Source organism: Penicillium soppii (assembly GCF_028829465.1).
Source record: "Penicillium soppii strain IBT 18220 chromosome Unknown utg000010l, whole genome shotgun sequence".
Classification (NCBI taxonomy): domain Eukaryota; kingdom Fungi; phylum Ascomycota; class Eurotiomycetes; order Eurotiales; family Aspergillaceae; genus Penicillium; species Penicillium soppii.
The window spans coordinates 2,367,561-2,392,161 of NW_026643240.1; the positions used below are offsets into that span (position 1 = coordinate 2,367,561).

Sequence of the window (24,601 nt, forward strand, 5' to 3'; positions counted from 1 at the left end):
GATCCTTCTTGAAAATTCCTGCCATAAATCAATCCAAAGGCCCGACATGCTTTTACTCTCGGGGAGCCTTGACCCGGGTTCGTCTTACCGATGCCTAGTTCAAACGCATGTTTGAGTTCAAAGCCTCGCCGAAGAAGCTTATCGACCTAGACTTCTCTTATCACTCGAGGAAAGCTACGCACGATGTTCCGCAAATCCATTATCGAGAGAATCTTTCAATCAAGTGACCCAAAATGGCCATTCTGATGCCCAAAACGTCATTCAACACAATGTTGGGTCGATGTGGATAGGAAAGGAACTGCATCACCGAAACCCATCGTCCTATGCTGCCACCGCTCATTGCACGAATCGTGCGGACTGAGTCACCAAGCCCATGGCAGCGAGGAAGGAAATTTCCGCACTGCCAGCCCTCACGAGAACTAGCAGATACGCCATCTTGAAGCTAGCTCAGCTGTAATTCCCTTTGCTCGCTGTATCCTTGCTTTGCTATTTTAGTTCTTACCCAATCCTTTCTGTCTGCTCATTTTCCACTGAGCTCTTGCTAGTACGATGCGTTAAGTACTGGCCTCATCTATGATTATCTTTCGATATATCTTCTCTTACTAGATATTATCTTCTCGTGTTCTATTGCCACTGAGCCATATATAAAGAAGCATTTCTTTCCCTGGCTATTGTGTCTTTCCTTGATTCACATACACGTATGTATGTATCACAAGTCGGAGTGATGATCAGATAAATTACTAAGTTTGAAGCGGCGTGAATCTTGGAAGGTGGTACGTGCCCCGGAGAAGCAGGGCATATCAGTAAATACATATCAAGTTAGAGATAGGAAGTGATTCATAACTGTAGAAGAGAGTCTCGTGATAGCACAGGGGCCCCCCTGTACTCAAATATGAGGTGGCCTCAATGTAAGGGAAGATATTCCATTATGTCGTTCCCAGGATAAAAATTGTACAATATTGTAATGATCTATTCTATAGCCGGCGTGGTGTTGATAGGGCTGAAGATCTGCCGCTGCAAGGAGTCCCACGCCACGACGACGACGAGGTATCGCATAATCATATACTAGATGTAACATTGGCAATGATATATATCTAGGTACTTCAGTATTATTTTATTCATCAACATTGACCCTCTCTCTGTGAGTGCTCATTTGCCAATTCAATTTAAGTTTTTAAGTTTTGACTAAACCGCGGACAGACATCGGGACTATCGCCAACGTTTTTCTGACATCCATTATCAATAATATCAGTCGAGGTTCATTGGACGCGGCTTTTGTTGGAACCCCACGATTGGGTTCGAGTCCCGTGTCTTACTTTGGTCTCGCCTAATAAAGACATGTAACATCGAAGAAAAATAAGACCGAGCACACGTACGTACGGTGAGACCAAAGTGTGTTTAGATTGATTATGATATGCTTCGAGTCAACAATAAAAGTCTACAAAATGCCCAGATGCAGGGGTTCCCCTCTTCAACACGCCAGTCACAGCGTTGCTGTATGTCTGTCACTCTCAGCGTAGCAAACTGCATATTGGATCCACCCCCTCCACTAGGAGTTTTCGACAGCCTCACTTCTGATCCCTGCAGGTCCCGGTTGATGGGGTGATGGGAATGCCAGCAGACATTAATAAGAAGACAGAAGATTCTCGAATCAAGTTTCTGACCAGTTTTTTTTTTCCTTCGCGGCTGGGAGAGTTCCAGTCAAAAGTCTTCGTGACTGCGTTGCTCCAGTTCTTTTGCGCGCTAACACAGACCAGCAGCTCTCCAGCCTCTGGATTATTTGCCAACCAGTAGCAAAGATTGGAGGGGGAGATAGAATAGAAGAAAAAAAATTATATATTATAAGGAACGGGACACCTTTTTTGTTCTGGTTTTCACCAACCCGATATCAAGTATTGCAGGCTACCCAGTCCGCATCAGCATTTTTTATTTTTATTTTTGAAACTAACATGACAGATACTGTGAAGAGCATGGTTGAAACTTGAAAAAATATACATAAGAATATATATATCAAGTTTATTGCATACTGAATAAGCTGGGTCCAAAGGGTATATCTGTGGTTCAGCAAACAGTCATTCTTCTGGATTCGGTGACCTTCTATTTGCCGGCAAAAAAATTAAGTCCCCACACTCAATGGTTCAACTCGCCCACATCTTCAAGAAAGACAAGGACAAGGAGAAACTCGAGAAACATTCAGAACAATTTGATAGTTCACGGTCACCTCGAAATTCCTTCTCCGCTCCGCGCACTTCGTCTACGAAGTCACCTACAAAGTCGCCCTCTAAATCTTCCTCCAAGTCGCCCTCCAAGTCTCCATCCAAATCCCCCTCCAAATCCTCAAAACCCTCCTACTTCTCCCACAGTCGGTCTTCCTCACACACAGGACCGACCAACTTTAAATTCTCCCGGTCTTCGCGTGACCAGGACATCCACCCACTTAATCTTCCGCCCGACGAACTACGTCGTCGATTATCCGCCATGGCAGCTTCCAACGAGGACCAACGGAGTTCAATGGATATCGATTCTCAGGAACCCCAACAGGAGAACGGCGTCAAAGTCAATGGCAGCGAGGAGCGGAGTCCGACCCCGCCACCGCATCTCCCTACCGCTGCCTCTGCTGACGAGGCTGATTCCTTTAAGTTGGCCGGAAACAAGTTTTTCAAGGATGGCAACTACCGCAGAGCGATCGAAGAATATAACAAGGGTATGCACACATTATTTGACAGAGATATGGTGTTCTGTGATCCAAGCCGAACTGAGCAAGGTCGCTAATGATTTTTGTCAACTACAGCCATCGAGATCAACCCCAACTCATCCGCCTACCTCTCTAACCGCGCGGCGGCTTACATGTCTGCTAAACAATATTTGAATGCGCTCGAGGATGTTCAGCGCTCCAACGAGCTTGACCCCAACAACCCGAAGATCTTGCACCGATGGGCCAAGATTTTGACGAGTCTGGGTCGCCCCCAAGAGGCCTTGGACGTTCTTTCCAGCATCCAACCCCCCGCGACCGCCACCGACCGGGCAGCCGCAGAAAAGATGCTGCGATTCGTTAAACAAGCCGAGGAGACATTAGCAGAAGATCGCGGTGTATCGATGGTCATCTACTGTTTGGACCAGGCACGACAAGGACTCGGACAAGGCGTCAAGGAGCCCCGCAAGTGGACCCTTCTGGAAGCCGAGGCGCAGCTCAAGTTGAACAACAGCAACTCGCTCGGCAAGGCGCAGGATATCGCCATTTCCCTGCTCCGCGAGAACAGCCAGGATCCGGATGCCATGATGATCCGCGCCCGCGCCTTCTACGCTCTCGGTGAGTCCGAGCAGGCGCTGAAGCTTTTGAAGATGTGCCTTGGGCTGGACCCGGATATGAAGCAGGCCATTAAGCTCCTGCGCATTGTGCAGAAGTTGGCTCGTACCAAAGAGGAAGGAAACACCGCTTTCAAGGCTAAGGATTACCGCCGCGCCATCGATCTCTGGACCCAGGCTCTCGAAGTCGATCCTTCAAACAAGGATATGAACGCCAAGATTCTTGGTAACCGTGCTCAGGCTTATATCAACCTGAAGGAGTACGACAGCGCTATTCAGGATTGTACCGAGGCTCTCCGCCTCGACCCTGGCTACGTTAAGGCCATGAAGGTCCGCGCCAAGGCTCACGGTGGTGCTGAAAACTGGGAGGAGGCCGTCCGCGATTATAAGAGCGTTGCAGAGAACAACCCCGGCGAGAAGGGCATTGCGGAGGAGATCCGTCGCGCTGAATTCGAGTTGAAGAAGTCTCAGCGCAAGGATTACTATAAGATCCTCGGGGTTGGCAAGGATGCCAGCGAACAGGAAATCAAGAAGGCCTACCGCAAGATGGCTATCCAGTACCACCCCGATAAGAACCGTGATGGTGAAGCCGGTGATGAGAAGTTTAAGGAAATCGGCGAGGCATATGAGACTTTGATTGACTCTCAGTAAGTTTTCACTACTCGCTCTTTTCTCAATTCGAAACTAACAGCTTTCCAGGAAACGTGCCGCTTACGATAACGGTGATGACCTGATTGATCCCAACGACATGTTCAGCGGCGGCGGCGGTGGTTTCGGCGGCATGGGAGGCATGGGCGGTATGGGTGGTATGGGCGGTATGGGCGGCATGGGCGGCGGCGCCAGCCACATCAACATCGACCCCAACATCCTATTCAACATGATGAACGGCGGTGGTGGTGGAGGCTTCGCCCAAGCTGGCGGCAACCCCTTCGGTGGCCATGGCCACTCCCACGGCGGCGGCGGCTTCCCCTTCTAGATCAATGTCTAGACTGTTCCTTTATCTCGATACCACGACCGATTCTTCTCATCTTCCAAACTCGGAAGAAACAAAAGGACATCGCATGTCTTTGACTGGAGTTGGAGTTACGCCTCGATATTCTACGTTTGTTTGGTGGACGTCGGGGCTTTTTGCTTGCCCACTGCCATGCCATCATGATTTTGACTATGCTTTCTACGGAAACCTTTCATATGATTCCCGATCTGATAGATTTGATTTTTTATAACTTCTGGGTTACTTTGTCTTTTGCGTTTTCATTTTCTCTTTCATTTTCTCTCGGACCTTTTTTTGTATATGAGTTTTGCAATGTGAAATGAATCAGCGAAAAGGTGCATCTTTGGACAGCGACTTGAGCAGTCCACTGAAGGTGCGAATACACATTCGACAGACCATTCGTGGCGTTAGTCTGGTATCTGGGGTTTGCTACAAAAGATTTTGCATCTTGCATGTGCTTAGATTGCTTTGTTCCAATGTATCCAAACGAGACAAATGCGGCGTGTAAACCTGCATCATGCAATACTCATATAATCGAAGCTTCTGAACATGTTTCACAATTTTTTCTAGGTAGTACATGTAACAAACATTGTGTCACTCGAATCTCTCCACGTTTCTTGAACCATGCCCATAAATGGCTATGCTGGAGTGAGAACCATAGAATGTTACTGCCATTCATGGTAGATACTTAATCCTTGCGGCACTGGTGCAATTGGTCAGTCTATATCAAGCGGTCAATGGAGTGTACGGGGTAACTATACGAATCCATCGGTCTGTCCCTCGGGCACGTAGCAGTCGGCCAGACAGCACTCAACAGGAGGCGAGGCCTTGAGGTTACACTTCTGACCAACCTGGGCGCACTGAGCAGCGTCGTTGGCAGCGGCCATGACGGCGGTGATGGCGAGGGCAAAGGCAGCGATGAACTTCATTTTGAATGTAAGAGGTGTGGTGTATAGTTTGGAGAAGATGTATGAAGGAGTTTGATTGTGATCGAAGAACAGATCTGGCCTGGCAATACACTCCCTTTTATATTTCGAAAATGCTCAAAAACATGCTTTGCTCAGGGGGCCGTTATTATTTATGCTTCTTTTCCTGTGGGGTTGGGTGTAGATCATTCCTTTAGTCTTTTATATATGGAGTCTCCGAGGTAGTGCTCATATCCACATGGTGTTGATTCTGTCTCACCTTACCTAAGTTTTCTTGGGTGCCTAATCCGTGGGACTATGCTAGCAGACAAACTAGAGAGCTTGTTTATGCCATTTGAGGCTCTAGGTTCATAGTAGGGGTGGCTTGATGTTGCCGTCGCTGTTAGATTTCTTGGCCCTAATTTACGCTATTACGTCCGCTATTACGTCCTGGATAGTCGTTCAACTTGGCACGCGTGGACAAAGGACAGAACAAGATGCTTGGAACCAAGTGATCGGCACCAAGGCTTCCTCCAAGAGATGCAAAATTCTTCTCACTCTAAATCCGAGTTGTCTTGCATGATCATGGATCCGACTTCTTCGGATAAGACCGTGGCACATTTCCACACCGCATAAAGAGTCGATCATATTGGATAACAGGACATGTGCTCCGAGCAAGGGAAAATGTAAGGGCGTTCATTCTTAGGCACGGTATTTGTTGGTAATTAAGAGACAAGATCATATTTCAATGGATTGAACATGATGACTACATGGTGTCCAAAAATCATCTAATGCAGCAGGCTGACAAAAGTATGATATATTAGCCAGAGGAAGTGTTCAAGCCACACAGTAGCAAGGAGTAATTCATACTCTATCTGAACGGGTGTAGGTCGGCGAAGAGTTGATTTAGGTCTAACATATGCTGCTTCGACAAGTTCTCCATTGTCAACCAATAGACCTGTAGAAGCAGAGGGGCAGAACGGACTCGGTCGAAGGTGGACCGCGGGGCGAGGTTTATGAACTACTTATAGTAGATCGAGCGTATGCTTCACGTCGGCTAGAATTACCACACTCTTTCATCCGCTACGATGGCGTGGGCTAATGACTCTCCCACTGCGGCCCCGGGGCTGAGCTAAAGTCCAAAGTGTACAAAAGTAGCAATGTATGATTGAAGACGAAGAACTAAACCAAGTAAACGCGGGAGTGTCCTTATAACTATATCCTTCGCTGCTACTCCCTAGTATACTTCCAGGGGTAGATCTGGAGTCATGTTGATAGCAGTTTTACCGTCAATAAGTGTTGTGGTATAATGTTCGGTGGTATGTACTTCTCCTCCTCAGTAAGCTAGATAAATATACTAATAAAAATCATAAACGTCAAATAGAAAAAGCCAGGGGAATCTCAAAAAAACTATGGGGCAACAGAATAGGGAATGAATGTACCGGAGAGACGAGCATAAAGCAAACTCCGCCGCTAATGAAGGCCGTCCTTCCAATCAAAGACAAGAAGGGGCATGAGCATAGAGCGATGAGGGATGAATAAACAGGGAAAATGAAACAAAACGCAGCAAAGGACGCTAGCAAATGCGTCAATCAAACATAGCCCAGAGAACTGAGCATAGTTTTACATTCAGGATTGGGTAACCCGGAGACGCCCAGCGAGCGCACCAGAGCTCCAGCTCGAAGCCGCTGCAAACCGATAGCGACCTTCCAGGCCTCGGTATCATGTAACACAAAGACGTATTTCTTGCCTTCTTGATCACGCACACTGGCACGGAGAATATGCAGACCATGGAACTCTGCTTTCGGGGCATTAACAGGGCCACCAGTGTTACTGTCTGTGGCACTGCGAGCGAAGCATGCACTGGGAGAAGCTAGACGACACTTGTTCTTGCAGACTTTGAGCAGATTGGCGAGGAAAGCTTCGGATTCCTCGTTTGTGGGCACGGTGTTTCCACGACGGAACGAGAAAGGATTGCTGGATGCGGGCTTGGCAGAAGTGGTTGCGTTCACTTGCGGACACCACACTTCTGCCAGCTTGAGAGTCCAGGCTTTGACGTCCCATTCGCGCTGGCCAATGCCTCGCAGATCGTCGTCGATGAAGAGTCCTTCGGTTGTTATCCGCAGCACTAGGCCGTCTGTGATCATGCCCTGCCCTGAGACGAGCTGGGCTATGGGTGTTTTCATAAAGGCGTTGTTGAAAGCGTATACTCCTTGGATCACGATCTTGTCTGGATCCTTGGTGGAATATGAGCTGCGATGAGAGGGGGGAGGTGTTGTGCGCGCAGTCGAGTGAGAAGGCGCGTACGAAGACTCGGAGTATACTGAAGTGCCAGCTGCGTATGGTCGCCTTGGTCGGTCGTAGGGGCGAAAAGAATACGCATCGTCGTCTGCAGTCTTAGCTGTTGGGTGGGGTGGTTTCTTTGGAGAAGGAGTTCGCGGCACGTTGGTAGTACTCGCTGGCTTGGGCGGCGGTGATTTAGCTGCAGCTGCTTGCCTTGCCTCTTCGGCCTTCTTCTCAGCGTATTTTTTGCTTGCTGCCTCCTTGAGCGCCGCAAATTTGGCCATGGCCTCTTTCTGGGCGGCGGCCTTTGCGGCGGCTTCTTTTTCGGCGGCTTCTTTAGCGGCCCGTTCTTTGGCCTCTGCCTCCAGCTTCTCAGCCTTAGCTTTTGCCTCTGCCTCCAGTCTATCGGCCTTGGCTTTAGCCTCGGCGACCTCCTTCTCCAATTTCTCGCGAGCTTCCTTCTCGACTGCAGCTCTTGCAGCAGCCATCTCCTTTTCAAGTTGCTCGCGACGCTCCTTGAGTTCTTTCTCCATTGCTTCGCGCTCACGCTGCTTCTCCTTCTCTTTGGCTTCGGCATCCCGTTTGCGCTTGAACTCATCCATCTTTCGACGTAACTCCTCTTTTCGTCTCGCTTCTTCCTTAACTCGCTCGCGTTCAGCCTCCTCCCTCGCGCGTTCCTTTGCGCGCTCCTCTCTGGCACGCTCTTCCTTGGCACGCTCTTGTCTGGCGCGTTCTTCTTTTGCACGCTCCTCTCTTGCACGCTCCTCCTTTGCTCTCTCTGTCCTAATCCGTTCCTCCCTAGCGCGTTCCTCCCGAGCACGCTCTTCCCTAGCGCGCTCTTTCGCCCGTTCTTCTTTCGCCCGCTCTTCTTTCGCTCGTTCTTCTTTCGCCCGTTCCTCCTTCGCCCGTTCCTCCTTCGCCCGTTCCTCTCTGGCGCGCTTTTCAGCCTCCTCCTTTTCACGAGTGTTATCATCAGAATTCGGAGGAGGACCAGAGCGATATTGATTACCGGAATATTGGTTGCCGTAGTCTTGACCTCCACCATAATTTCCTCCGCGTTGCTGCTGCTGCTGGCCCGCTCCGTTGCCTCCGTAGTTCGCGCCCGAGGACTGTTGGTTGGTATTTGGTCCGCCATTTCCAGGACCACCAGGACCGCCGGGACCGCCAGAACCACCACCGAAACGTCCTCGAGCGCTGCCATTGCCTTTAGCTCCCGAGCGGTTTGACTGGGTAGATCCAAAAGCCCACCCAGCCAAGCCGACTCCGATTGCAAGCACTGCCATACCTGTACCACTGCCACTAGAAACAGTGGCCAGGTACCATGCTTTCACGATAGGGGATATAAAGGACCACACTAGCATGACCAGGAGTGTACTTGCCACACCTGCCAGGAAGCTGTTGCGATTGCATTGGAGAGAGGGGAGGTAGACGAAGCCCGAGCCAGCAGAGTGAGGCGGTATAATGAAGATGTCATAGTTGCCATCTGGGAGGTCGGAGGATTTGCGATATTCGCCTTCAGTCGTATGGGGATTTTCGCCATGAGGCGGCGGGGGTGGCGGCGGTCCGTCCATGTCAGATCAAGGAGTATAATTAAACGCGATCGGAAGGCGAAGGCAGTGCAGAAGCAGTACGACCTGGAATGATCACCGGGATCGATTCCTAGATAGACAAGTTCTCGTTGAGCGTCAATTGCCAGGTCATATTATTCCTCTGAGAATTGCACTGAGGCCCGGCGGCGCTCAGTGCTGGTATATATTAAATGTTCGCTTCGGCCAAAAAACAAATAAAAAACAAACAGATGTAAGAAAGATCCCGAGACAATAAGTTCGGATCGAAGCGGCGCGTACGAGGAAACCAAAGAGTTGCCACGGGGGGTTTGTTTGGGAGAAGAGGGAGCCACTAAGAGATCGGCGCCAACGCTTCCTGCATCATTCGACGTGGCCATCCCAATTGATATTCTTGGTGTACTGTTCTCAAGATATATAGCGTAAAGTACTCATCGGAACATCTTATCAGATAAAATAGGGCATTCTTTCGAGACCACGCGATTCAAGGATAGAAATGTACGTGGAATTTAACTTGCGAAAGGGCATGTACGCTGGGAACTTGTCACTTTCCACTACATGTGTACATTTGGTTTTGGCTGAAATCAATTAAAGCTTTGACTATGGGTCTTAAAATATCTATGCGATTATATGCAACAATGAATTTGAATGCGAACGCATCAGTGCTTCGAGTCAGGCACAACACATCTCAATGTACTTTGGGTTTGTTTTGATTTTACCCTTTTGGAAAAAGTCAGCTTTTCTTATGTCAGCTTCGGAATAACAATATTCCCGTTATTTGTTTGCCTCTGACCTCTTATGCCTGGGCTATGGTTTGGCATACATTGAATGGAGAGAAGATATGATGAAAGACATGGGTGTTCATATAGAATGAAGAATACCTGACTTGTCAGTTTTATTGGGTATTATCATTCTGGTTCCGTGCTGCTTGGTGTTGTTTGTATTCGGCTTCGATCCAGTTGAGCCTCCGGGATTGAATCAATGTTATTAAGGTTACGAAAAGTACTTTCAGGGTGATCAAATCGGTTCCAAATTCTATGATGTTGAGAATTAATTCTTCTTTCATAGGCCCCCCAGTGATATAACCTTGGTACATGTTCAAAGTTTTGGTAACTCTATAGCGCTGAGAGCGGAGCGCAAGAACACCCGTGTTGATATTGCGGTCAAGCGGTTGAGGCCAGATAGTTTGAACGTAGTGGGTCCAGAGTGTTCAAGTTGGAGACAATATTGTTGAGAATCCATGAGAAATGCAGGGCAACAGTACCTTTTTTTTTTTTTTTTCATAATCACCATCAGTGCCATAGAGACATCCCATGACCAAGGTATGAGATGCGGAATGATCGAGGACTCAAGCCCTTATAATAATCTTTGTGGTTCATCGTGACGGGTCATCATGACGGGTCATTTCGAAACTGGATATTAGTCTAATATCCCGTATGGAGATTTGTAGAGTGAATGAGCGAATGTGAGAGTGTGTAACTATGTCCAAGTGTCCGAGAGGAACAGGACTCGGCAGAACGTGATCCGCAACCGGTGATTGGATGGCCTTCCTTTCAGATTCCAACTCTCTCCAATGGAGTTGATCGCCTACTTTCTATCTTAACTCAGCTTCGAATTTGTTGTATTCATTCGGCGGTAGTCTGGTAGTCAGGTACTACCTACCCCGTGGCTCCGCCTCCCCACCAGTCTGTCTCTTTAGCCTCCTCCCTAGGCACCAATCTCCGCCAAACTTGCCCCCCCCCCATTCTCCCTCTCCCTCTCTCTGTTCCTATGCCGCGTCGCTAGCTATCGAGAACCAAATTACGACCTGCCCTTCAAGGGCATCACAACACCATGTCCTCCCAATCCCACCACGGTCATTCCGCGACGACTCGCTCGTTCCCCGCCTACAACCCTGTCGCCGCAGTGACAGCACCCGCGGGGACCTTGCTTCCGGGCACAAAGATCCAGGTCGGCAGCCATCGCGTGGTGATTGAAAAGTACCTCTCCGAAGGTGGCTTCGCTCACGTATACGTGGTGCGATTGCCCCAACCTGTCAATGGTACCGACTCGGCAGTCCTGAAGCGGGTGGCTGTCCCCGACAAAGCGGCCTTGGCCAACATGCGCACGGAGGTGGAAACCATGAAGAAACTCAAGGGTCACCGCCACATTGTGAAATATATTGATTCGCATGCCTCGCAGTTACGTGGAGGCGGCTACGAGGTGTTCTTGGTCATGGAGTACTGCGCCGGCGGTGGTCTTATCGACTTCATGAACACTCGGCTTCAGCACCGCTTGACAGAACCTGAGATCGTGAAGATCTTCTCCGATGTCGCAGAGGGAGTTGCTTGTATGCATTACCTCAAACCGCCTCTGCTCCACCGCGATCTGAAGGTCGAGAACGTCTTGATCTCCGGCAAGGGAAGCTCGGCGACCTACAAACTTTGTGATTTTGGATCGTCGGCACCCCCTCGTCCGGCTGCTACTTCTGCAGCTGAGGGCCGACTGATTGAAGATGATGTGCAGCGCCATACAACGCTGCAGTACCGCAGCCCAGAGATGATTGATGTTTACCGGAAGCAACCCATTGATGAAAAGAGTGATATCTGGGCGCTCGGTGTCTTCTTGTACAAACTATGCTACTATACAACTCCTTTTGAAGAAGTCGGTCAGATGGCTATTCTAAACGCGACTTTCAAATACCCCTCTTACCCCTCATTCTCGAGTCGGTTGAAGCTGTTGATCGGTAAGTTCGAGAGACTCCTTTGGTCCTCGATGCATATGAGTGATTAATCCGGAGTTGCACAGGCTCAATGCTGAAAGAAGACCCGCGCAAGCGACCTAATATATATGAAGTCGTGCGCGAGGTGTGCAAAATGCAAGGAAAGGACGTTCCCATCAAAGACGTACGTTTCTTTACACCTTTTCCGAGTTGATACTGACCGCAGCTTAGATATACTCCGATCGCTCTGTTTCAGAAGCGCGCAAGTATCAAGAGCTACCTCCTACTCCCACGGAAGCTCCGGCCCCCGGCGCAAAGTTTTCACCTCCGGTGCAGGAAACTGAGATTATCCCGGAGATTGCGCCTATGCGCCGTGGTCGACCAGGGAGGCCCCATTCATCCCAACCCAGCTCCTCGCGGCCAAGCCCCTCGCCGTACAGAGATAATGCTCCTAGTTCATCACATGACCCGTTTGCAGCTTTGGACGGCGATGCAGCTCGAAGGAATGCAGAGGAGGCAGCAAAACGATTCCCATCCCTGGATCAATTTGATATCTTGCACGAAAAAGGCGACAAGTTCGAATTTGAACCCACCGTGGAACCCAAGTCCGAAGATGAGGATCTTTCAAAGAGACTCACCAATGCCTTGGCTGATGATGCTTTTGCCCGACGTGTTTCGCCTGAACGTGCGCCAAACCCTGCTTATAAGCGACCTTCACAGGCTTCTCCTGTGCGAGCAACCGTCGCACGCGAGGCCCCTCGAGAGGCTACGCCCTTGTACCAACCTGCTCCACAGCGGCCCACAATGGTGTCGACAGGTACCATGACGTCGCCTGCTCAGACCCCGCGTCTGCCAGAGGCGAAGATCTCGAGCCGCCCGATCTATAGGTTCCCAGCTTCCGATCATGAACAACGATCCTCCAGCCAGCCCTGGACAGCAGAGGAGGAACAAAGAGCAACCAGACCGCACAAAGCGTCTTCGCCTCCAATGTCGAGCTTGAAGCCAGAGGGAAGTCCACGGGTGTCATCTGACCGCCTATCCATTCACTCAAGCTCTGCCCGCCCCTCAATGGAAACCTTGAGACGGCCGTCGACATTAGAGGTTACTGAGTCTGCGGGACGTTCCAGATCAGCCGTTGGAAAAGGAAGACCCTTGTCAGTACAATCGGGAGCAAGATACGACCTTCCGCGCGATACTGAAAGCTCCCGGTCTTCCTTGGACATGTCGCGCATGCAGTATGAGGGAGGTGCGCCCCTGCGATCCGTCCGCACAGAGGTGGATCGTGAGTCCGACCGAGCCAAGATAGCTTCTGACGTCGAATATTTACGTGCCATGGAAGAAGAGGAGAGCAACCGCAAGCGCGAGAAACGTTCCAGCGGCAGCTATAAACATGGCAAGCGTGGTAGCCTATCTAACTTGTCCCTCTCAGGCGGTAAGAACCTTTTTGCTGGTCGGTTCGGAGACGCATTCCGCCGCTTTGAGGCTGGTAACCAAGACAAACCTTCATCGCCATCGGCAGAGGATGCGCCGCAGCAAGGCCTGATCGGGGCGTCTGACTCGACCGATGAAGGCTATTCCCAGAATGACGAGAGTGCGCTCGAAGACGCGGACCGCGACGACATTTCGCCAGAGATGCGCCGCGAGCTGGAGCGTCGCCGACTCTCCCAGGAGGAGAAAAGAGTTGCGAGTGCCGCCGCTGAGTATCGCCGGCGGGTTGCTGAAAAGGGTGATGGTGGCAGGGCGGTGGGTGAAGGACCTCGTTCTCGCACGATCCAGAGCAAAGTGCAGTCGTTGCTTGGGGAATCTGACAAACCAGTCGTTCCTAAGACTGCCACTGGGTATGGTCGATTCACGGAGACTTCCTCTCCTTTGCAGGCAAAGAAGAGCGAGGTCCAGCCCAACCTCTCCGGTCAACCTTCGAGTTCTCGCGCACCGGGACCCGTCTACAGCGCTCGTAACAGCTCACTGACACCCTCGACCCGCCGAGACGCCGCGAGTGCTCCTGCGGGAATTCAGCAATCCACACAACGCCCCGTCACTCGACCAGCTGCGCCGCCCAAGCCTAAAAATCTGCAAGTTGGTGGCAGTGCTTCCCGACCAGGGACTGGCCATGACAATCGTCCTTCCTCCCAAGCGACTCCCCAGAGTCCCGGAGAAGACTGGGAGGCCAACTTCAGCAAGAGGTTCCCAAGCCTATCTGGGATCGAGATGGAAACAGAGATTGAGATCCCGAAGTTTCCTAGCTTGAGGACCCGGGAAGTGTAGAATGCGAGAAGTCTTGTTTCACACATGATGCGGTTTCAGCGTGTTAGTGTTCGCCCTGCGGGCGCAACTCAACTCGGGGAATGACTGGTTCCCGCGAGCTATGCATATATAGACAGTGACATATTGGACATGACATAAGTTCCCTGACATAAATTTTGCCAATTTTGCATTATTTAGTTGTAGCTGTAGCTGTAGCTGTCTGTAGCACTCGGTTGGCCATCTTGATCTACATTCATCGCCCCACACCGCCTTTGTTTCTCCCCGCAAAATCAAGAGAAATCTCCCTTCCAGTTACGCTCTTTCAACACAACAGATCATGACGCCAGTGACATTAAAGACGGTCGATAGTGAGTAGTCCCAGCAGCCAGCACCCGAATCATACAGCTAACCCGTGACGTAGACGACCTCAAAGATGTCATCCAGCATCTGTTCGAGATTCAAAGCGCAGTTCATGGCTATCTAGGCCCAGAGACACAGCAAGAGCTTGTGCGAAAGGTGTACGTCCGCCTTGCCACACCCTGAACCCCACGAGCACACCCATATGAATGAACGACACCATGCAAGCAAAACAAAGCTTTTCCGACACCTCCAACCGGCACTAGCACCACTCTCGGCATAACACCACAGACTACAACTTATCAGACAAACTAAAGGCTAATCCAAATCCCAAAACAGCAAAAACCTAACCCTCGCCCTCTCAACCCTCTCAACACACACCCAACTCCCACAATCCCAAGAACCCCAAACAGAAATCGACCCCTCCAACCCCTCGCTCGCCAGCATCCAGCTCCCACCAGAGATAATCGACTACGTCGACTCCGCTCGAAACCCAGACATCTACACCCGCGAATTTGTCGAGCTCGTCCAGCGCGGCAATCAAGATTTGCGTGGGAAACGCGAGGCCTTCGCGGATTTCAGAGACGTCCTGGCGCGGGAGATGCGCAGCGCCATGCCTGAGTGCAGAGGGGAGGTAGATCGCGCGGTGGCTGCCTCTGGAGGAAAGGTTGAGGGGGATGCGACTGGGGCTGGGAATTGAGGCTCTCGATTCTTAGAGACTTATCTTGTCTCGCTTTGGCTTTTCCTTTCCTTGAAGCTTTGAGTTGAGGCTGTGAAGCTCATTGATTCATTGGGATTCGCTATAGGTGTTTGCATTTTAGCCTGGCGCTTGTGGTGCATTCTAGCATTTTGGGCTTGGCGTTTGTATCGAGGGCTTTTCCCTTTTCTGAATTTTTTAACTTCAAATCATATCAAGCTGGGCTTGGTTCTTGGGTCAGAAACGACCGCTTGAAATGACACATGCTTTTTCGAATGATTCTACAGCTCGTCTCCAGTGCGTTTAAGTAGACGTCCTTGAGTTGTGTATATATTGCTTCAACGCTTGCACCAACAACATCCGCTGTTGCCCACCGCGGCGGGAAACTTGTATCCAGGGACCTGCACAACTCCCAGGAAATATGCTAACTCTTATCTTCACTCATTGTCTGATTTCCTCCAATTTAAGAGTTGTGGAGCCCACCGAAATTGTTTGTGCTAATTGCCATAATCACCCTCATTAACCAGGTATCAAGAGGCTTGTCCGAAGAGAATCACGGTGGCCATTGATTCTTCAACATATTGGCGTACATGATAGGTCTTTTGCTGTGCTCAAGCTGCAGATGCTTTCATACAAACTCATGGGCTCAAATATTGGCCTGAGATTCAAGGCCACATTCCCCATCGCTGACATCATCACTGGAAATCTTCTCGGAAGGAGAGTTTCCGAGAGTCATCAAATAATCCCTTGAAGAATGCCGACTGGAAGGAATCGATCGGCGGCAGCCTGTGTGCATTGTCGTAAAAAAAAGGTACGTATTTAGGGAATCGTTGCATAACGTATGCTGGGGATACTAATCTTCGCCCCGAATGGAGTAGTTGAAATGTGATGCACAAAGACCCCAATGTGGTAATTGTGTAGCCAAGGGTATCGATTGCCAATTAGGTATTGTCCAGCATAAACCAAGGTAGGATTGAAGATCTACAGATAGTGATTAAGGCTCTGATATGTCCATCTAGACCAACCAACCACCGCATTACCGAACTAGAACGAGAGAATGAAGCCCTTAGAAAGCAGTGTGCCCAGCTCAGGGCTGTCAGCGTGGCTCCTGCTGGCAGACTTCAATCAGATACGGACCACTCCGTTACATCAACCAGCACGCCAAGAACTCCATTGCCTTTCTCAAGGGTAGGCGGAATTGGCCTTTCGCGCAACGATGCATCCCCCAATGCAACCAGAGATGCATCGCACCCGGAATTACCAGAAAGTGATCGCCGAAACACATCTTTATATCATGGTCCAACTAGTACAGTTTATGATGACACAAGTCCGAACTATAGCGAGCAGACCGGACCCGAGGGCCAATCGAATGAGCAGGGAACACGGCATTTTCTCTTTTCGCAAACAGCAAGACAAAGTAAGTTCGATTTTCGATCCTGCCATTATTCGTATGGCTATGGGATGCTGATTCAAAGAAAAAAGGACAATTAGAGCCACTGAACCTTGCGGCGGGGAGGCTTGATTTCGATGATGTCGATCCTGAGATCGGCATGCATCTACTCTCGATCTACTGGAGTCGTCAACTATACACGGCACAGATCATCTATCGTCCCGCATTCATGAGAGACATGGCCTGTGAGGGACCATATTTCTCCAAATTGTTATTAAATGCAATATTCTTTGTGGTGTCAAAACATTGCCCTCGGCCTGAGCTCCGATCAGATCCAAATGATATCACGACCGCCGGTTGGAAGTTCCGCCAACGGTTCACTCAACTACTTCGAGACTGCTTTGACAAAAGCGAAATCACCACAATCCAGGCATTGCTTATAATGTCTAACGCCTTGTTTTCCAGGTGCGATGAACGAAGTTTGTCATGGCTATATGCGGGCAATGCCTTCAATATGTTCATTGATCTTGGTCTCCATGTGCTCCCAGCTGTGGACAGCATTCCAGCCGAAGAACTTGAAATCCGGAAACGAGTTCTTTGGGGAGCATACCGTGAGATATTTCCTCCTGTGGATGATTGTTTTGTCGTCGCGTATCTCTAACCCATATGACAGTGATCGATAAAATCCAATGTTTGTTCCAAGGACGACCACCCCTTCTCAGCCACGTCAACCTGAAAGCATCAATGGACTTCTTAGATGATTACGATGAGCTAGAACCTTTCCAAGACATCACATACATGGCTATCAAGCCTCAAGGGGTGGTTCCGTCTCTCAATGTTTCTTTACTCACAAAGTTATGCGAGTTGACCACCATAGTGGAGCGTATTCTTCGTGAGATCTATTCTGAATCTCGAGAATTGAACTTGGTTCACAGGGCCAGTATATCCCAGGACATAAAGTCACAGCTGCGGACATGGCGTGAAAGTCTACCACATCAGCTTGACTACCTCTCGTTCCCGAATCAGGCTGTTTTGTTACCTCAATCTGCCTGCCTCTTGTACGTTCCTTTCACCCACACTAATTCACCGCTGCTAACTATCTACAAGAGCCCTATTCAATGTGCTTATAATTCTTGTACACCGCCCATTGATCACTGGTGGTCACGGAGGCGTGATAAATTCAGCGACTGCTCACGAGTCAGTTAATGCGTGCACAGCAGCCGCAAACCAGATCGTACAGATCCTCCACGACTACTCGCAACAATTCTCCCTCAGTACAGCGCCATACATGCTCTCGTATGCCACGTACATCAGCGCAACGATCCACGCCCGAATCGTCGCACAGAAAGGAAGCAACTCCACAGTTTTCCAATCCCTAGTCCTGTGCCGCAACATTCTAGTCGAACACAGGCGGCTTTATGCAGCAGCAGGAAAAGCCAGGGAGAACCTTGACAAGCTGATCTCTCATCTGGGAATCAGTGCGGAAGAAAATGAGCGTTCAGGTGGCTCCGTACAATGCTTCACAGGAGAAAGTGTTATATTGGAGGAGTCTGCTAATAATACTACGGAACTAGGCCTCACAGATCGTGCGCTTGAATTTGGTTCTCCACTCATGAACCTAGAACTATCAGATCTGGACCTTGAGGCGATTGCTCAGGGATTTCAGGTTGACGTCGAGTCGCATTCGTTCTGGCATTCTTTGGGGGTTTGAAATGTCATATTACTATGGAAATTATACGATCTCATGAATTAAGGATGGAAAAGAACAACCGAAATGGGCAATGTATATTTTGAGATTTTGTATTTTACCTCATATGAAATGCCGAATTTAACTACCATATGGACCCGAGGCAGTCTTGCCTGCTTTCTGAGTCACAATTTCCATCTCACTCGCCAGGGAGCTAGTCAGAGCACCAACATCAGTAATGACGTTAACTAAGTCATACCCTAAATCGGCATATTTCTTTGCCTGCTTTCCGTTCGCACAATAGATCCCGGCTTTCTTCCCTGCTTTGTGAGCAGCAGCCAGGATCTTCTCAATAGCCCGTTCGAGTTCAGGCGCAAAGGTAGCTCCCAGCACAGGGTGGCCAATTCCGTTGCCCAGATCGAAGGGTCCAACAAATAACAAGTCGAGACCATCAACGGCAGCGATGGCATCGACATTCTCGAATGCTTCCTTGGTCTCGACTTGAACAGAAAGCAGGAGGTTGGCATTGGCCTCGGTGAGATATTGCGTAGCTGTTACATTTCGACCAAACCGGTCCATGGGGAATGGCGAGCCAAAACCTCGCTTGCCTTGTGGAGGGAATCGACAGGCTTCAATGAAAGCTTTTGTGTCTTCCACTGTCCGCACAAGAGGTGCGAGTACTCCATGTGCACCTGCATCCAAAGCACCTGCATGATATGTTAGAGACACTCATTAATATAGTAGCGGAATAGATTGCATACGTTTGATCATCCAGGATTGGAAGTCCGGGACACGAACAATCGGGCTCACGCCGTATGAGGTTATAGCGGGGACGGCTTCATGCATTGCGGCATCTGAGAAGAAAGTGAGCATTTCTCGACATTCGTGCTGGTTCAATAGACTTACCATCGATATTTCCATGTTCACAGTCCACCAGAACCCAATCATATCCAGCTCTTGCTAGAGTGCGAGACATATTGCTACCGGGTAACAGCTGCCACACACCGAGAGCGACCTCGCCCTTATCGAGGACTGTTCTCACGCGATTGAGACCTTGCATTTTGGAAAGAACACTTTCGACGATACTTGAAAATATAAAAGATAGTGGGAATAGTCAACAGCCTTTATTACCTCGGGGTTGTTGTGTTACTAACGTGGAAATACCAATATCCGAGCCCCGGAACATAACATCCCGAGAGACAATATCTCGGCTCATCTCCGTCACTTGGGGCAACCCCACGATATCGACCGGAAATTGACTCGGAAAGTGTCTCCCGGATGCACCCCGCAATTTCACATTTTCAAACGAATGGAGACGCCTCCATATATAATCCAGTGCACCCCACGCAAATGTCAAATCCAACACATACTCCCTATACATAATGGCCTGTTCTGATCCAAAAAAGGCCTGTGAGGGCTGCTCATGCAGCAATGAAGCTCAGCCCCAGTCCATCAACATTGAAGATTGTCTGAGCGAGCTGCAGGCTCTGCGCCGACGCAATCAAGAACTGGAAACCCGCATGGGGGTTTCAAGTGGCGCTGAGAATGCCCAAGTTCCCATCCGACAGCCCGGACGAACACTTCGCTCTTCTGCTTGGTTTGACTGCCGCAGTAACCCTGGCATGACGGCCATTTACATGGAGCGATACTTCAACTATGGTATCACCAAAGAAGAACTCATGTCTGGTAAGCCGATGATTGGAATTGCCCAGACGGGATCCGACATTGCGCCCTGCAACCGCCATCACATCGAACTCTCTAAGCGCGTCCGCGAGGGTATTCGAACTGCTGGTGGCATTCCCTTCGAATTCCCGACACATCCTATTCAAGAGACATCAAGACGACCCACTGCAACCCTTGATCGTAACTTGGCGTATCTTGGTTTGGTGGAGATTCTGACCGGATATTTCCTGGATGGTGTTGTGTTGCTTACTGGATGTGACAAGACCACCCCGGCTTGCTTGATGGCTGCTGCTACGATGGTAAGTCAATTCTTTTGGGCAATGATTGAGATATCTCTAATTTTCTCACTAGAACGTCCCCGCTATCTGTATGAATGTGGGACCCATGCTCAATGGATATTCCAAGGGAGCTTTGACTGGAGCTGGCTCTGTCCTATGGCACGGCCGAGAGCTATATGCCACTGGAGAAATTGATGACAATGAGTTCATGGATTACATTGCCCGAGGGTGAGTCTTTTCTTTTCGTGCCTCAAGGTTTAACACAACGTCTAACAAATCCCTAGAACTCCGTCAGTGGGCCACTGCAACACCATGGGAACTGCATCTACAATGAATGCCCTCGCAGAATCTCTAGGAATGGCTCTACCTGGATCCGCCGCTATCCCCGCTGCCTATCGCCACAGAGCTCAATGCGCTTATGAGACAGGCAAACGAATAGTGGAGATGGTAGAGACAGACCGTAAGCCATCTGATATCATGACGCGCGAGGCCTTTGAGAACGCAATCGTGGCCAATGCTGCAATCGGCGGAAGCACGAATGCCCCTATTCACATTAACGCCATCGCTCAGCACGCGGGTGTAGAAGTTTCAATGGATGACTGGGATAATCTTGGATCTTCAATTCCTCTGCTTTTGAACATGCAACCGTCCGGAGAATACCTTGGCGAAGAATACTATCGTGCCGGAGGCTTGCCTGCAATCATGGCTGAACTGTTGGACCAGGGCAAAATCCACGGTAATGCCCTCACATGTAACGGCAAGACCATTGCAGAGAATGTTCGCGGAAAGCATACATGGGACCGTCGCGTTATCAAACCATACGATGAGCCCCTGATGAAGGATGCTGGATTCGCCCATTTGAAGGGAAATCTGTTTGACTCTGCTATTATGAAGACCTGTGTTATCTCACCATCTTTCCGCAAGCGATACCTTTCCAATCCCGATGACCCGGAAGCCTTCGAGGGATCTGTTATTGTGTTTGACGGACCAGAAGACTACGAAGAGCGATTGGAGAACTCGCCCAATATTGACGCGAAGACTATCCTCGTCATGCGTGGTGTTGGACCAATTGGATACCCCGGAGCAGCCGAGGTCGTGAATATGCACCCACCAGGCCGTCTCTTGAAAGAAGGCATTGATGGGCTGTTTTGTATTGGAGATGGAAGACAGTCAGGAACCTCGGGATCCCCTTCTATCTTGAATGCCAGCCCCGAGGCTGCGGCCGGGGGAAACCTTGCCATCTTGAAAGATGGCGACAGACTTCGCATTGATTTGCGGAAGCGACGGGTCAACATCCTCATTACGGATGAGGAGATCGCGCAGCGAAGGGAGGCATTAGGTGTCGATGGTTATAAGGTGGCTCCAAGTGGTACCCCGTGGCAAGAGATCTTCCGTCAAGAAACGGATCAATTGAGTCAGGGTATGGTGCTGCGGAAAGCAGTCAAATTCCAGCGACTAGCACAAGAGGGCCCGCCCCTGCGTCATAATCATTGAAAACTAAATGTAGATATCAGAATGATGAAATTAATATCTAGGTACCTCTCAAAGTAATTGTAAACATATTATCCGGTTCTTTTCTTATTCTTAATGTTTTTGCTGGTGCATTATAGACATCCAAATCCGAGAAATCTTGGCTAGGTACGCTGAAGTTTCAAACAACAAACTCTCAATTGAAATGAAATATATTGAGACTTGCAACTAAGTAAGAATGGGTCTCAAGGCCCTCGGTGGCTTTATAAGGCTCAGCGCACCTACACTCAGAAGTGTACTCCATGCACCTGCTGCTTCATCTTTTTCACATTGAGATCTTTCCAAAAGAAGCAAGAGATCCAAGTAATAAGATAAAGGCAAGTGGCTGTGATGAGCATGAGTCGCTGAGTGTCACCATACGCATGGTCGATGGCATCACGGGTTGCCGATCCCTTCGCATAAGATTGCTGCACTTCCAAACTACCGTAAATAGTAGTAAAGTCCGCCTGAGCAGATGTAGGGAGGTAAGATCTCAGTTTGACAGGGAAGATTCCAGTCCACATCGCGACCGCAACAGTACCACCAAGGGCGCTGCCGATATTCGCAACCACTCCTTCAATGGCCAGGACAGCAGGGATATTGCGTTGAGCGGAAACAGCCATGACAGTCATCTGCTCACATATGACGAGAGTACCGCCACCAAAAGCAACAAAGATCTGGCACATAACGATATAGCCAATGTTCCCATCGGGTTGACGGAACTTGATCATAAGGCCGACTCCGAGGATGGTTAGAGGAACACCGAAGCAGATGGCCCATAGCTTGAGGCGGCCGTTGTAGCGGAGAATGGCGCCGAAAACAAGGCACCAGAAACAGGAGCCGATGGTGTAGATGTTAGAGATATATGTTGCCTCCTGGATAGTTTGGTAGAACAAGACCTGTAGCAGGGAATAGAAGTAATTGTCCCAGATGTACCAGGCGAGGTACAACGAGACCACCATGGAGTAAGTGAAAAAGACAGTACGGTTTTGAATAAGCTCCCATGGCATGAATTTCACCGGAGCAAAGTATCTTTCCCAGACGGTGAAGGTGATAATCAAGCTGAAACCAATGACAACGAAACAGATGATCATTGGGGATGCCCATTGCCCAGGCTGGTAGGAGTACAGGTTGAATGAGAGCAAGAAAAGCGAAAATCCAGTGGCAACAATCAGCAATCCGATCACGTCGAACTCGATGCAGTAGAATATAACAGATTGGAAGAAAGTCCTTCCACTGCTCTTTTTCTCTGTCAGACCCATCTTCTCAGCCTTCTTCTGAATGTAATACCACAGACCCCAAAGCGGGGCACTGACAATTGGCATGATGATGGCAAAGACACCGAAGCCCCATCGGTAGCCGATTCCACCAGGAGCGAGAATCTCGTTCGCAGCGTAGCCGTATATCCATGGTGTAATAAGGTATGGAGACGCCGCATACGCAATCCAGAACGCACGATTCTTCAAAGCTGTGGTATCAGCAATGAAGATTGTAATGGAGAAATCAATCATGCTGAAACCTGTTTGATAGAAGACTTGAGCAGCACAATATGTTTGCACGTTCTTGCAAGCGGCCATCATGATAAGTCCGAGGGTTAGGAATCCGACGCCGAGTCCGAAGGCTTGTGGACGACCCCAAATATCCATGAGTTTTGCGTAGGGGAATTTGATCAGAGCAGATATCATTGAAGCGATGACGGTCGTCAGACCCGTCAAAGAGTGTAGCTGAAAGCTACTGTAGATATAAGGAGATAAGGAGCCGAGGAGTCCAGAGCTGAAGTACTCTAGGAAATTGACAATCCAAACACTGGAAAGATATTAGATGCACAGTTTCGATAAAGTGTCAAAGACAGAAGGGTATTACAGAATATAGGCTGCGATCAACGTATTCTTCGTCCAAGCCTGGGTACTGGCTTGGGCTTTCTGAGTACCCGCCTGAGCCTTTTCATCAATAATTTGTTTATCTGAAGACTGGTCGGTCTCCTGCGGCTTTTCAAAGGGAGGCTTGGAATCATCATGAGTTTCAATGTCGTGCGAATCAGTCGCAGATTTCTCGGACTCCCTGCGCGCAAAGGGGTTCACGAAACGTTTTCTGACAGCCATGGTGTCGATAATTGAGCAGAGCAGTGACAACACAACTTAAACTTGCTTGCGTATCTAAAGGATAGAACAAATGTTGCTCACAAGAGCAAATATTATAGACCAGAAAAGATGAGCAGACCGATTCGACGGCAACTTATGAGACACTGGATTTATATGCTAGCCGCTATAACCTGGCGGTATGGACCGTAGATGAAAATTTCGACTCCTATATTATGACTGTAAAAAGCTTACAGAAACTTGGCTAGAGAAGGAAGCTAGACAAAAATTGGTTAAACACAAATCATCCGGTCTGATTTGGGTTACTGTGTCCGATGATCACCGGAATTTGGCGTTTCATGGGATAGAAAATAGTTCTAGAAGTGGTTAATAAAGACTCTATGGCTTTAAAGCGGCACAGTTTTAGTGCTGACGGGCAATTTCACCATCCAAAAAGGGACTAATGGACCTAAGGGACTTAATAAAGTGGAGATTGATCGGTGTTATCTGATTGATTTGATTGATCTGCTCGTATGACCTTCCGGTTTCGGCGCCAACACTGGTACCCTCCGAGATTTAGGTCAATATTCTCCCCTGATCAATCAAGGTGTTCAGGGGGTTGAGTCCTTATTTTCATTTGTTGAGAGTGAACTGTGAAAAATGACAAAGGGATGTGAAGATTCCCTTAGTAAACATAAGCGAGGCATAAGCACACAAAGTAGCATCGCTAAGAATGCATTACACTGCAGCTGAGAACGCCAAGCTGATGGCACGGTCTTTGGAAGACAATTTTCATATCTTAATGCTTAGCACCGTCCCACTTGCTGAGTCGGATATGGTCGTTTTCCCGAATAGCTCCGACTGCATGTCGGAGCTGAAAATGTATTGGTCGCTGGCTCGTCAATCACGGCAAATGCCTGAAGACGG

At 49.3% G+C, this 24,601-nt stretch overlaps 8 protein-coding genes across 8 annotated transcripts; 5 read left to right on the forward strand and 3 right to left on the reverse strand.

Moving 5' to 3' along the window:
• Positions 1-2,133: 2,133 nt before the first annotated feature.
• Positions 2,134-4,282, forward strand: N7529_011555 (DnaJ and TPR domain protein; the record flags this gene model as incomplete). The annotated part of the gene is made up of 3 exons (XM_057247081.1): positions 2,134-2,704; positions 2,792-3,953; positions 4,006-4,282. 3 exons carry the CDS (start codon positions 2,134-2,136, stop codon positions 4,280-4,282), a joined length of 2,010 nt encoding a protein of 669 aa, XP_057092430.1.
• A 2,512-nt stretch (positions 4,283-6,794) lies between these two features.
• Positions 6,795-9,056, reverse strand: N7529_011556 (uncharacterized protein; the record flags this gene model as incomplete). The annotated part of the gene is made up of 1 exon (XM_057247082.1): positions 6,795-9,056. The coding sequence occupies one exon, from the start codon at positions 9,054-9,056 to the stop codon at positions 6,795-6,797; it is 2,262 nt and encodes a 753-aa protein (XP_057092431.1).
• A 1,827-nt stretch (positions 9,057-10,883) lies between these two features.
• On the forward strand, positions 10,884-14,016 carry N7529_011557 (putative serine/threonine protein kinase; the record flags this gene model as incomplete). Its single annotated transcript, XM_057247083.1, has 3 exons — positions 10,884-11,775; positions 11,838-11,935; positions 11,983-14,016. 3 exons carry the CDS (start codon positions 10,884-10,886, stop codon positions 14,014-14,016), a joined length of 3,024 nt encoding a protein of 1,007 aa, XP_057092432.1.
• Positions 14,017-14,332: 316 nt separating this feature from the next.
• nut2 (mediator complex subunit NUT2) lies at positions 14,333-15,052 on the forward strand (the record flags this gene model as incomplete). The annotated part of the gene is made up of 3 exons (XM_057247084.1): positions 14,333-14,363; positions 14,417-14,513; positions 14,692-15,052. 3 exons carry the CDS (start codon positions 14,333-14,335, stop codon positions 15,050-15,052), a joined length of 489 nt encoding a protein of 162 aa, XP_057092433.1.
• A 1,366-nt stretch (positions 15,053-16,418) lies between these two features.
• Positions 16,419-18,150, forward strand: N7529_011559 (fungal specific transcription factor domain-containing protein; the record flags this gene model as incomplete). Its single annotated transcript, XM_057247085.1, has 4 exons — positions 16,419-16,466; positions 16,525-17,050; positions 17,113-17,497; positions 17,547-18,150. The coding sequence occupies 4 exons, from the start codon at positions 16,419-16,421 to the stop codon at positions 18,148-18,150; spliced, it is 1,563 nt and encodes a 520-aa protein (XP_057092434.1).
• A 117-nt stretch (positions 18,151-18,267) lies between these two features.
• On the reverse strand, positions 18,268-19,186 carry N7529_011560 (HpcH/HpaI aldolase family protein; the record flags this gene model as incomplete). Its single annotated transcript, XM_057247086.1, has 3 exons — positions 18,268-18,833; positions 18,888-18,980; positions 19,033-19,186. 3 exons carry the CDS (start codon positions 19,184-19,186, stop codon positions 18,268-18,270), a joined length of 813 nt encoding a protein of 270 aa, XP_057092435.1.
• A 322-nt stretch (positions 19,187-19,508) lies between these two features.
• Positions 19,509-21,581, forward strand: N7529_011561 (IlvD/Edd family dehydratase; the record flags this gene model as incomplete). Its single annotated transcript, XM_057247087.1, has 3 exons — positions 19,509-20,108; positions 20,161-20,315; positions 20,372-21,581. The coding sequence occupies 3 exons, from the start codon at positions 19,509-19,511 to the stop codon at positions 21,579-21,581; spliced, it is 1,965 nt and encodes a 654-aa protein (XP_057092436.1).
• A 263-nt stretch (positions 21,582-21,844) lies between these two features.
• N7529_011562 (uncharacterized protein) lies at positions 21,845-23,698 on the reverse strand (the record flags this gene model as incomplete). Its single annotated transcript, XM_057247088.1, has 2 exons — positions 21,845-23,402; positions 23,460-23,698. The coding sequence occupies 2 exons, from the start codon at positions 23,696-23,698 to the stop codon at positions 21,845-21,847; spliced, it is 1,797 nt and encodes a 598-aa protein (XP_057092437.1).
• Positions 23,699-24,601: the final 903 nt, after the last annotated feature.